This window comes from Crinia signifera, chromosome 19, assembly GCF_055691185.1.
Source record: "Crinia signifera chromosome 19, ASM5569118v1, whole genome shotgun sequence".
In the NCBI taxonomy this organism is placed as follows: Eukaryota; Metazoa; Chordata; class Amphibia; order Anura; family Myobatrachidae; genus Crinia; species Crinia signifera.
Window position 1 is genome coordinate 105,901,241 of NC_139226.1, and position 13,767 is coordinate 105,915,007.

Sequence of the window (13,767 nt, forward strand, 5' to 3'; positions counted from 1 at the left end):
TATGTGCGATCGGATTCGATGCAACATCGCACTGCGATGTCCATCGAATCCGATTGCATCTTGTGGTGCTAAAGTGTCCGATGTCGCATGCCATCTTGAGATGGCACATCGGGTGCTGGAAGAGGGCGGGCAGAGGGCGGCGTTATGTAGTTATGTAGTCGGGGGTCAGTCAGTGGTGGCGGCAGAATTTTTCAAACACTGGGCAGCCCTCTGATCCCTCCGGCCCCCTCTCCCCATCCCCACGTCAATGAAAAAGTTATCCCTCTACTTCCCACTTGCGGATCGCATTCGAGCATCGCATGTGGTTAAAAACCACATGCGATCGCTCCTGCGATTCGATAGATATTATGTGCAGCACATAAGATCTTGAGACCCGACATTCAACTGGCGTGCCCGCACGTCGCGTCGAATGTCCCCTTAAAAATGCATACAATCATTCGATTTCTCGGCCAGATGCGGTCGAAATCGAAGGATTGTATGCGATATCTCACATATTTATGGGCAGCATAAGGGGGGTATTCAATCTGGGATTCCAACTGTCGGAAGTCCGGGCCATTTTCATTTCTTTCAACTGTAACTCGACAGTCGGAATTCAATGTTCCGGCTGTTGAGCGTCGCATAATGTCCACGGATCGGTGAAAGAGGCAGCAGTTTGTTGAAAAATGGCCGTGACTTTGACAATCCAAGGCCATTTCTGACCAAACAGATCTGACTTAAAAAAAATAAAATAAAATTGTTAATGGCAGCAATGAATAGGTGAGTGGTAATATTTCCCGTCGGGAAATATTGTCACAGACTGAATCCCCCCCTAAAGCTGCACCTCACCTCAAGTGTTTCGCCAACCGCAGCCACTAGATGGAGCCCACCAAACCTAACATTACTGTTAGGCTTTATTTTGATAGGCTGTGAACTAGACACATAACAGATTATTATTACAATTTATAAATAAAGCGCTAATATATTCTGCAGCTCTTGTACAATCAGAGACCTCCTCAGTTTAGTTTACAATGTCGTTATTTAACACAGGCACAGTAACTTTTAGGGTTATTATTTTAAGTCAATTAACCCAACAGTATTTTATGTCTGGGAGAGCTCTAGCAGCACAATTGGATGGTACAGTACTTAGCAATACCGCTACTCAGAGCTGAGGACTTGAGTTCAACTCCTTGACCGGGGTCCTAACAGTGTGCAGATTGCATGTCCTCCCTGTTTTTGTATAGGTTTCCACCCACTCTGTATAAATATACCGGGAGGTTTACTGGTGTGTGTAAGGGAATTTAGCAGCAGATGTACGACGTCTTGGAGAGATAAAAAGTACCAGTCAATCAGCTCCTACTTGCAATGTAAAAGGCTGTGGGCCAGATTTATTAAGCTCGGTGAAGTGATAAAGTGTCTGGTTTTTATCACCATCCAATCAGCTCCTGACTGTGAAGTTACAGGCTTGGTTTGAAAAATGACAGGTAGGAGCTGATTGGCTGGTGATAAAAACCAGACACTTTATCACTTCACCGCGCTTAATTAATCTACCCCTGTGTTTGGAAAACAACAGGAGCTGATTGGTTCCACAATCCAAGGCTTAGTACATCTGCCACCAAAGGTGCTCATACACTAGTGCAATTTTGCCCGATTTTGACGCATCAACGCAATTACCAGCGGCGCCACTGGTCATTGCAGCAGCCAGGTAGGTAACAGCATGAGCAAAGACAACACAGTTACAGCAGAGACTTCAGTTATCACACAGGAGATATGGGGTTACATATGGCTGAGTGCACAGTTCCTAGGCAGCCATTTGTTGATATGTCACGGTAGTGTATGGCCACCTCAATATCTATTAGTTGATGTCGCATGTGATGTCCTTTGAACTCCCCAGGAGTCCTGCAATTACTGTAATATTTTGTACACGATTGCTTATTTTCACTTACAATATACTCACAATATATATATATATACTACCTTAATATTCCCTTTAAATTTAAATAATGGGCTGAACAATCAAGTGGAAATCACTCACTATGTGCCTCGTTTCTACAGCGATCACTATAAATCCTCAATGCAGCAGTGACAATCTGTGGCTACCACATACAACACACAGGACCGAATCGTAAGTAAATGACATATGATTAGACACGATTTTTCGTGATTTATCAGAACGATGCGCTGTAATTCTATCTTCCAGGTTCTGGTTTAGGATGCAGGCCCCTTATATACAGTGATGAAACAGAGTTAGTTCCGGCAGAGAGTGCCATCTTTCTTTGGTCACAACTGTTCTGTAGGGTTAAGAAGGAACCGTCCAGCCTCAGAGAGAGTGCTTTGCAGTCAGATAACAGAACCTGGTTCACGTCAAAGCCAGGAATGGGTCCCTGAGGTGTGTTTGAGAGAAAGAAGGGTGGGCTCTCACAGCCCAACATTCTCTCTCCCCAGTTGGGGTTTACAGATCTTCACAGCCACAGCTGGGAAGTGGGCTAATTGCAGTAGAAGAGATAAAACCTTACTATGTGTGCTGTTCAGGGTGCTGATGTCTGGTAGGGGCCAGTTAGTAGACCGAAGTATTGTAGCACCAGGTACTTGGACTGCCAGTACCTGGAGGCATTGAGTCATGCGAGTAAGAAGCGCTGCATGGATAAATATATTGCTTTGATTGTCTATATAAAGCCTTATTTACTTTAAAGTGGATTTGTAGCTTGTACGAGATTAAACACATGCACATATACTGAAAACTGCCTGCTGGATCCCATCTGAAAGGCGAACCTGGTACAATACTATACAGTGCTCACACTGCCGCAGCTATATGCGATTACTATGCTGTGACTCCAATTACACCATGTCCTCTTGGGGTGATTGTATTGCTGCTTACATTGCATGTACAGGTATATGTCATGGTGACCAACTGTGCCAAGTATTTAATTCAAATAAGTGTCCATCTGGCCCATAATGTGTAATACGACCTGGCAAAACCTCTATGCTTGCACTGTAACGGTTCTGCTGTCTATAGTCCACTAGATTGCAGCCTGGCTTCCGTCTTACTGTTGTTGCTTGTTCTATTATCTAGGTCTGTATTCCAGTGATCACTCTTGCTATCTCGCCATTGTCACAGCACCTACTTCCTTTTCCAATCCACAATAAATGACGACTGAGACCTCACACCTGCTTCCTGTGTGAGACTCCGTTCTGAGGTCCTTTATTATAGCACAGACATACAGAATAGGTTTAGTGAAACATGACAAATGCAGTTATTACAAGCATGTTATTCATCTCAGATAATCATGTGGCCATTGTCTACACACCTATATCTGCGGACTACACTAAGTTTTAGGAGGATCCATGGATTTAAAGCCACTACTGTAGGTCATGGTGATTGCACACAGTTAATTCTAAAGGCCGCACTCATAAGTTCTGCCTCTGCTGTGCAGACCGCCTAGGAAATAAAATGAGGGGAGAACCTGGGGATGTCCACACAGTAATCTTTTCTGCGCAAATGGTCTTTTAAGTCATCATGTGACCTATTCGTGAGAGGGGACTTATTAATATGATGTGCGACCTCTATATATATATATATATATATATATATATATATATATATATATATATATATATATATATATATATATATATATATATATATATATATATATATATATATATATATATATATATCTGTTTGCAACTGAGTATCTGAATTTGTGCACGATGCAGGGGATGCAGATTTTTTCCACACGAAGTTCCATTGTGTTTTGTAAGCACTAAGGCTTATTAGTGTTTAAGATTATTCAATGCCAGATTCTGACTGTCGAGAGGTCCCGACAGTCAGAATGACGGTTGTTTCCGATGGCTTCCAACAGTACATTGACAGTTGGTACATTGAATACCGACTCCCAAGTACCGGAAAGTCCATAAATTGTGGAAAACTGCGGTGGATTATCGGAAAATAGCCGTGAATTTGACAACCCACGTCCGTTTCCGATAAAACAGATCCTACTTTAAAGAAAGTCGGATCTGACAGCCTCCAATGCTGTTGGTAACAGGAGCAATGAATAGTTGGGAAACATCGGCACAGATTGAATACCCCCTTAGTCACCACAGATATACAGGTGTCGCACAAACCGTCGCTCAGGTGTCGCACGGCGTATTTAGGCTAGGTGTAGGAGTAGGGTGGCCAATCCCAGGATCGGCGGGATCCCGGTATTTGGCCCCAAAATTTCTGGGATTTCAATTTCAGGATTAGACTACACATGCTCAGTCTAATGCCAGTCAGCGTCAGACACTGCTCGGCTGTTCCTGACCCAAGCATACAGCCTGCGCAGCGTGATTTGGTCATAGGTAACATTGCACAGGCCGCACTTGAGGCGATCCCAGCGGCCGATTGCGCTCACAGCTCCCAGCGGCCGATTGCCTCCCGGACAAAAAAGGGTACAGTAATCCTTTTGGTGCACACCGGAGCAGCAATATATAACAGGGAATGAAGGTCACCAAACCTTGAGGATCAATGCAAGAATACACTTGAACTAACATCAGGTTGGGAACGCAGTGTGCGACAGGGAAACCTTATCTTTGTATTTCTCTGATTGCCTCCCGGCAACCACTCTCAGCACTCGTAACACCCGCCAACTTCCTCCTCCTCGTGGCTCCGACACAATGCTGCCGCCCGCCCAGCTGCCTAAACTAAGTAAATGTGGGGGGCGGGGCATTTTTTTCTTTTAGGGATGCCAATCCCGGGATTAAGCATTTTTTTCAATCCTGATTCCTGGAATTGAAAAAATGCCTCGGGATTGGCATCCTATATGTAGGAGGCCTTAACTGCACTTTAGTAGTTTACATGATAGCCGACTCATGTCTAAAGGTGTGTACACACTGGGTGATATTTTGAACAATATCAGTCATTTTAGTTATTCTGAGCGATATCATTTAAAATATCGGCCAATGTGTATACAACGAATGATGAACGATGTGGGCTCCCGCAGGTCGTTACGGAAGGTTTCTGTCCTCTGTACATGCAGCTCAATTTTAGCTATGCTATTTACAAAAACCTGCATATTACTAGAATATAGCTAGATCGTTTGTCGTTCATCTTTTGGCATATCGTACAATGTGTATGCACAACATCGTTTGTCTACAACACCAGAAAGTTTAAGGGATATCGTCCAACAATATCGTTCCCTGAACACATCGTCTAGTGTGTATGTGCCTTAACAGTTTAGCTCTCTGGCTTTTCATAGATAACCGTATTCCTTCTCCACTGTGGTTGAACACAGTGGAGTCAGATTTTTTGTGGGCCAGTAATACATTTGTGTGGAGCGGTTGTCTGGCTGGCTCCTACTATTGCCCAGGGGCATTTTAAGAGAAAAGAGGGCCCATGTGCAGCATCCGCTGCGGGCCTCCTCCTCTCTGGCAGCAAGTATTGTAGACTCAGGCATTATACCAGATTCTACTGAGCAGGGCTCCGGGAACATAGTGTTAGCGCCTTGTTCTTGAGGACATGTCCATCACTCGGAAATGGCTGCAGCGGCCATTTTCAAAGTGATTTGTGTCTGCAGTGCAGTGGACTCCGGAGGGGTAAGTATGATATATGGGTGCAGGGTGCATCGTGCTCCCATTATAGAAATGCCTAGGACACAGTCTCTGCTATAGGCCATACAGGAGGGCTGCACAGGAAATAACCTCCATCACCTGGGCACCTAACAAAGGTTATGTTAAGCAACTGATTGCATACAAAGGTCTGATTGGCGTTCGCACAGGGACCGATGTTTCTTTAGTGCGAATGTGCATTTCTGCGCATGTGCATATGCAGGGTGCGTGCACCCATGGTGAAAATTCTGTTTGCTGGGTGCAGGCACCCATCATAGTGGGCGGGGGGGGGGGCGGATAGGGGCGTGGGCCAGCCCCATTACCATATTGTAACGCCCAGCGTTTCATAAGCGTTCTCATGGTAACGAGGCCGTGAAGTGGGGTCAGCTGTCAGCTGCCCGCCTATTTCTGTCCCAGTGTGCAAGCATATGTAAGCGACTTCAAAGTCACCTTCCACATCTTTCAATGGCAGCCAACCATCAAAGTTAAGGGTGTTCTCCACAGCATGCAAATGGATTTGTATGTTAATCATCCATTCACAGCCTGTGCGTGGGGACAAACGCTGTGAGGGGGGGGCGAGGTTTGGTGGACTTGCAAGGTGGACTTGCGAATCAACCAGAATAACCCCCATACACTGCAATAAACACTAGACCGACCAACAAATACCATGTCACCAAGCAACTGTAAATGACCAGTTAATAATCCCATTCATTTGATGCTCCCTATCTGTTATATTACTGCAGTCACTGAAAGCAGCTGCGCCACAATCACCAGGATGTGGAGTCAGGTGTCCTCCATACAGACGTAACACATGAGCGGCAGAAGGAGATCTCACAGATTTCTGAGGACTGACAACGATGTGAGATTTGGCACACACAGTACCATCATACTTTGCTGTATAAGAACTCTATGCCCAAAAACATAGATCAGTAAAGCAGACACATGCTCTGGTGAGCCCCTCCATAAATACATCTCAGACGAGTACCTTTGCAGCAGAGTTGGATACGCCGTGTGTGACATTTCTGATTAAGCCGCCAACATTTCCATACTTTATAAGACCGGATACTCCTTCAGACACATCATTCAACAGGCCCATTGGATTGCCAAGGAAATCAACAGAGCCCAAAATTTTTGCTGCTTGGCTGAGCAACTCCTGTAACATGGAATAAAACAGGGAGGTTATTAAGGCCATTGTAACCCAGCAGCGCCATCATATGTTGCATTGTGTGAAAAGCACAGTTTTCACGTGCAGACTTCATCCGACATGGAAATTCCAGCAGTGAAACGATCTCTAGACATGCACAGCAGACAGCCTGGAGAGGTTCTCTTACTGCACAGTGTAGTGTGTTCTCTTACTGCACACTGTATTGTGGGCTTTACACTGCGCTACTTATGTTTTCCGTTAAATACAGCTGGTCGTATGATGGATTGCTGATTTATCTCTTATTATTGCTGGACTGGTGCTATCAGAACATTTAGGCAGGCAATGGGGAAAAGATTATATATTTATACACACACATATACACGTACACACATATTATGGGCCTGACTTATGGACGCAATGTTATATGATGTGGAGTGAATTTTTTTCCCACGGTGGTCACAGTGAATGCACAATGGTCTTGCTGCGGTGGTCGCAGTGAACGTGCAATAATTTGACTGCGGCAGTCGCAGTAAACGCATTAAATTTTCTTGCTGCAAAGGTCTAAGTGAATGCGGTGTTAATCTTGTTGGGGTGGATGCATTGAACGTGTGATGGTCTTGCTGCATTGGTCACAGGGAATGTTCAAGGATTTTGCTGCGCCAGTCACAGTGAATGCCGTGAGAGTCTTGTTGTGATGGTCGCAGTGAATACGCGATGGTCTTGATGCAGCTGGGGTTTGTGAGGGGCGGGTGGGCAGTGCTGTAAATGCCTGGAAATGTTTGGCAAGAGGCTTAGTTATGGATGGGGAGATCAGAAGTTCAGAAACTTCATGTCTAAACCTAAACTGTTGCTTGCATTATATAAAGCCCTGCACAACTCATACTAACCGCATTGACTAATACCCTTTTGCTTTATTGTGTGAGACTTATTAACTTCTAAGTGGGGGAAACCACTAAGGGCCGTAAGTTCCGGATATATATATCGGTTCAGTCCCGGTTCGACCCTGCGTGTTCATATCGCCTCTGCTAAACGTCAATAATGCTGGTTCGCTGACGTCATGTGGGGGCGCGTCATCGGGGGCGGAGGAGGAGGCAGCGAGCGATTAGCGCTGGCGCTGCTTCAGGCACTGCCTCCTCCGTAGTGAGAACGGTAAACGAGTCGCTCGACCCGTTTAACCCGTTTACACTGCACAGCAACGAACCGGTAAGAACTCTGCTTTCTACCCAGTTCAGATTGCAGTGTTGCTACCGGTAAGCTGCAACCGGTAACCCTTTTCACATCGCAATAATTACCGGGTTGAACCGTCAAGAAACCGGCTTGTACCAGGTAATTAGCTGCGATTTGAAAGGGGCAGCCTGGAACACCAGCTACTAGAACATGGGACTCACCTCCTGAAAATGTTTAAGGGCATCATTGATAATAAACTCCCGGGATTCGTAAGGGTGAACTCTTGTAAATGGATCCAGATCAATAACAGCATCTTCAAATTTGATTAGTGGAAATCCAAGGGTGCTCTTCAAAGCCTGAAAAACAACATAGGAATGAAATTTTCTGCTGGTTAACATTTCTATTCTTCATCATAGTCCTGGCAAAAGTACAGAAAAGTGTCCAAGAACAGTTTCCTGGCCAAAAATGATCATCAGTGCATCCAACAACTGCTCCTTCGTTGGGTCGATTATTAATTACTTGCTCACAATACCATAACAAGAAAAATGGCCTTAAGTATGTCCGATGGGCTAAGCTTGCACAGCCACAATAAATGAATTAAACATCCTCAACCTTATCACTGGATATCTAGTAACCGGGTTTTAAAGGATTGGTACTTGTAAAGTTTCACGGTGGCAGTTACGTACTTAGTGGCCTCGTGTTTCCGCGTCCAGTGTAGTTAGCATAGTCAGTCAGAAGTAGCGTAGCGTCCCTGGCTGCCTTACTTGCGTAGTTTCACGGCGGCAGCGTAAGCTAGGTTATCAGCGTAGGCTGCCGCCGTGAAACTACACAAGTAACTACCGTACTGTTGCCGGGAACTGCATCTCTGTCCCCGGCAAGCCTAGTCAGCACCTCTCTCACAAAGGTGATCACTTGTTTAGTTACGGTAGTTACTTGTTTAGTTTCACAGCGGCAGCCTACGCTGATAACCTAGCTTACGCTGCCGCCGTGAAACTACGCAAGTAAGGCAGCAGTTGGGCTGATCTTCGCGTAGCGCTGCTGCCGTGAAACTAAACAAGTACCAAAGGATTATTCCATGCACCCAATGCTCCTCCACCACCCCAAAGCTTATTGTAATCCAGCAACATTCTCATGGTTGAGAAAAATAACCAAGTAGCGCTGACAATTAGTGTAACGTTTTTAATTAAAAGCACATAAATGAAAATCAGCACATGGCACCCTTAGCACAATGCTATAGATTATATGGAAAACTAATTGGATCCGTTCCTATTGATACCACTAGTTGATAAACCACAATTGCAGTAGCCAGCTCCTGTCACTGAGCAGGAACTGGTATTTTGGTATCACCCCTTCGTGGGTGGCACCTGGGTGCAGCCCATACCGCCCTTGTTATGTCAATGGACCATTGACAACAGGATGCATTTTTAAAGAAAGGTGTGGTGGATCTCTGCAGGAGCTAGGAAAGTATTCACAACATTGGTCCTCAAGGCAGACTTATAGTTCAGGTTTTAGTGATTTCCATGCTTGAACACAGGTGACTTAATTAGCACATCAGATATTTTTATTTAATCATCTGGATATCACTAAAACCTGCAGTGTTATTGTGCCTCGTGGATCACGGGGGCGATTTCAGCACATATCGCTGGCAATATGATCGCTGAGCGACCATATTGCCAGGGATTTGTTTGTGCTGTCGGCGATAAATCGCCAGGTGCACGCTCCCGTGTGCAGCTCCTGATGGTCCTGCGATCAGCTGTTTCCCTGTCTCTTCCCCCAGCAGAGTCTCCTGTTCATCAGCGAGATGAACAGGAGACACTGAGCAATATATCTCCCCCGTGTGTACACAACTTAAGTCTTAGGGGGGTAGTCAATCTCCCACCGCTATTCCTGATGGGGGAAATAGCGGCGGGGTCCTATTCAATGCTGTCTTTCCCGACAGCATTGAACAGGGATCTCGGCAGAATTGGCATGACTTTAGAAGCAGTTGGGCCCGATCCACGGATCTCATGGCCATGCCCCCTTTTCAGTGTTTGGAAGGTAGGACATTGAATCACACCTGGCAATTCTTCGTCGAGCCAGCCGAGAATGGGACAGGGTCACGGCTGATGGGCCAGCCTGACAGTCGTGACGTGGGATTGAATATCCCCCTTAGACATCAGAAGACCCCCCAGGGTCAGAAACCAGAGGGTTCTCTGAACTTGGTATAAAATATAAATAGTGTTCCCGCTAGGCTGTTTTAGCCCGATTTTTAAAGGGCAAAATGCTCCACGCTAAAAAGCCTGCTTCCGACCCCTCCGGTGTGACCGGAGAAGCCCAGCGCCACTGTAGATAGCGATGCCCAGCACTTCAGCGGCAGTGTAGAGCCTTCGGGGTGGCAGGGCCCGCCCCCTTCAGTGATGCCGCCGGCCGGGCCCGCCCCTTTTCTTGACAGCGGCGGCAGGGCCCGGGCACACCCCTTTTGTGACATTGGCGGCCCGTGACCGCACAAAACAGTGACGTCGGCGGGCCCGGTCCACCCCCTTACGCTGCCAGCGTGCAGCGGCGCCCTGCCAGCCCTAGTTCCTAGAAGGACCACTAATAAATATAGTTCAGAGCAAGCGTTTCAAACTGCCATTTCTTTGGTGGGACCATAAAACTTCTAAAGAAGACAGCTCGCACTCCGTTGAATAAACTGAATTTTCTGGTGTTACCATAAACCCTCTTTTTACTTATTAATAAAAAACTATTGACATTTGCAGGTAAAAAAAATAAATAAAATCATATAAGGAATTAAAAGGGTGCAGAAAAGAGTTCAGCACCTGCAGTTTCTATAAAATAAAGAGATATCAATGAAACACGATCGTAAGCTAGAATGCAGGGCTGTGGAGTCGGAGTCGAGGAGGAAATTTCGAGCACCTGGAGTCGGAGTCTGCGTCGGCAAACAATGCACCGACTCCGAAAATTATAATTAATGACTTCTCTACTGTAAGAATAAAGACCAATGCATGCAGTGCCTCACGTAACTGCAAAATGAACACGTTAAGTGACCGTGAAAAAGCATGCAACGGACAATTCGGAGCACCAATACTTATAAATGTATTCTCCCTTGTAGTTTACAACTTATTTCCAATGTTCAATAAGGTTTTCAATACCTCGTTGGTAGAAATCACCTGGTGTAGACTCGAAAAATTCATTCAACCAAGCTCTCACACTATACGCACAACATCTTTTTTACGTGGATGAAGATATTGTTTCATGCGCGGGGTCGTTTGTTTACCTTGGCTAAACCATTCCTTACGCTGGTTCATATTGATGTACAGGCACCATTTTTCGTCGCCAGTAACGATTCGGTAAAGAAATCGTTCCTTGTGTCCATGAATTGAACAGTGACGAGCAAGCAAACCAGCAGAGATTGTGGCTCGTTGATTTTTGTTGTCGTCACAAAGCATGCGGAACTCATGCTCCACACTTCTGAACCTTTCCTATTGTTTTTGTTCCCAAAACAACCAAATAATGTGGTTTTTATCTTTGAACTGGTAAAGTTCCTGTTCCTGATGTTTATGCTTACTGCTACTATCCAGCCATTTAATTAATTAATAAAAAAATTAATAAAACTTTGTTTTCATTGTGTTTGTCCTTTGCTTAAACTGTTCAATACAGTAGACTGTTGGCTTCCCAGCCTCTAGTTTCTGTAGTAATTATATGTATGTTGCCTTTCTTTCCTTCAAGGAATGTATCAAATACATTCGCATATTAATACAGAGGAGTCGGAGTCGAGGAGTTGGCATCAGAAGTACGAGGAGTCGGAGTCGGGGTCGGAGTCGGAACATTTATCTACCGACTCCACAGCCCTGCTAGAATGTCAAGTTTATTCAAGTTTTTGAATATTTGTCGATTTGGAACCTTTCAAGCCATACGAGGCAGCGAGTTACAGAGAGTGGGAGCAGCGAAGCTACAAGCTTCACCTCTCAAATGAAGTATGGGGAGGTTCTGTTAACAGTGGTTCATCTGCAGATGGAAGTAGGCGAGTTGTGATGTAAGGAACCAGAAGCTGTATCATGTACATTTAACTTTTTTCTGTAGGACTTTGAAAGTCATTAAGATAAAACTTGGATTTGCCAACCTACAGGCAGTGGCGAGAACAGAGGACAGGTGTTGAGCTGTTTTAGTTGCTAGCGGTTTCTACAACACAAGACTACGCTTATAGACAACCGAAGAAGCTGGAGCAGGACACAATGAACGGGGCAGCTCTAGAAGGACAAAATCATGAAAGAATGAATGAACCAGACTTGTTGAAAAGGGGACTACGATGAAAGTTGCTGAGCTCTTCAGTCTGACTATTCTACTGCTAATGTCTGACTGTGGAGCCTGCATGGCTGCATATCGGACTTTATGCACCTGTTATCAATGGGTGAGGTTATAATGTCCAAGCACACTGAGATCCTCAGACTTGTAGACCATGTAGGTGTATGTGGTGGATGCCAAAGCCTTCCGTGCCTCATTTAAACTTGCAGTGAGAGAGACCTCTCTGTTCCATCCAGTGAATTCATCATAATATAATTATAGAGGCATGGCTTTTCCCCAAAAAACAGCGAAGAAATGTTACAACTGTTCATAACATTTTCTAGAAATACCGTATAGGTGTAAAATATGCAGATAACTCATTAGAAACAAAGGTTCCGGGAAAGTAGCAAAACAACTTCTCTTGTTTTGTGTATTTCTTCACCTTTAGAATTCTTGGCTTTACTCACAAATAGAACGGAACACGGCGAGCGTAGCAGCTACACTTGGAATTGCCACCTATAAGTAGGGACTTGGGGTTTAATGGAGTAGAAAACGATGAAAGTTAATGATGTGTGTGAAAACCCTCTTCTGGGTCAGTGGAGTTTCACTTTTGAAGAACTGATGCGTGACAAGACCTCAGAACAAAATGCTAACATCTGTACTTATTAATGCAATAAGATAAGATGACAGCGGTGAAATAAGGTCTGTGTGACTAAATCATTAAGAGAGAGGGCACGGGCACAAAGTACAATAGAAGAGCAGCATAAGGGTCTACAGGCCAAGCATTGTCCACCACTGAATAATGTATAAAGGTTTGTGCGGCTAGCTCTTTCCTCTGAGACCCCTCAGAAAGAAGGCTAAACATGCATCCCAGAATTCCAAACATTTTTTAAAAATATACCACACAGAGGGGGCAGCCATGTTGGAGGCTGAATATAAGACGGAGGCCATGTTGGAGGCTGAATATTCCTGCCAAAACAGGCAAATAAATGACAAGGAAGCAATGACATCATTGACGTATAAGGAACAACCCCAGAAAATATTTGGCCTCTATATGCGTAACGAGCACTTTGTAGATCACGGCGTTTCAAATCTTGTGAATTGCTGTGAATGTGACATTAATGAAGCTATTTTATAGCCAAAACATCTTACACAAACACAATACAATGCATAGCAACTAACTTAAGGATCATACACTCTAGACAAGGGGTGGTCAAACAGGTCCTTGAGCTCTACCAACAGTCCACGTTTTCCAAATCACCTAGCTGGTGCACAGCTGTTGTCATTACTAACTGCCACATTTTCAAACCTGCTGCATTCATTCCTCAAGATCTACAGTACCAACAGCTCATGTTTCTCACGCAACCTGTGAATGAGCCTGAGAAGCATGAACTGTTGGTACTGTAGATCTTGAGGACAGGTTTGGCCACCCATGTTCTAGACGATATATTAAACAATTTGCATGATAACGACCATTGTTAAAAATATTTTCATGCATTACATCAAGTGTGTATGCACTATAAGCTGCTGGGTGTCGTTAGTGATGTACTCCATTTTCTGTACATAGGGGAAAATATCACTAGTAAGAGCACTATGGAATGCAGCATGGACCATGTTACCCCCTCACACTC

The 13,767-nt window shown here is 44.8% G+C and overlaps 1 protein-coding gene across 2 annotated transcripts in view; it reads right to left on the minus strand.

The window, feature by feature from the left end:
• VPS13D (vacuolar protein sorting 13 homolog D) overlaps positions 1–13,767 on the minus strand; it is a 252,545-nt gene that overhangs the window by 96,172 nt on the left and 142,606 nt on the right. For both annotated transcript variants that reach the window (XM_083163091.1, XM_083163090.1), the window contains 2 exons: positions 8,095–8,229; positions 6,548–6,715 (listed from right to left, as the gene is read on the minus strand). In XM_083163091.1, the coding sequence (XP_083019217.1) occupies positions 6,548–6,715; positions 8,095–8,229 (303 nt within the window). The remainder of the gene's footprint in view (positions 1–6,547; positions 6,716–8,094; positions 8,230–13,767) is intronic.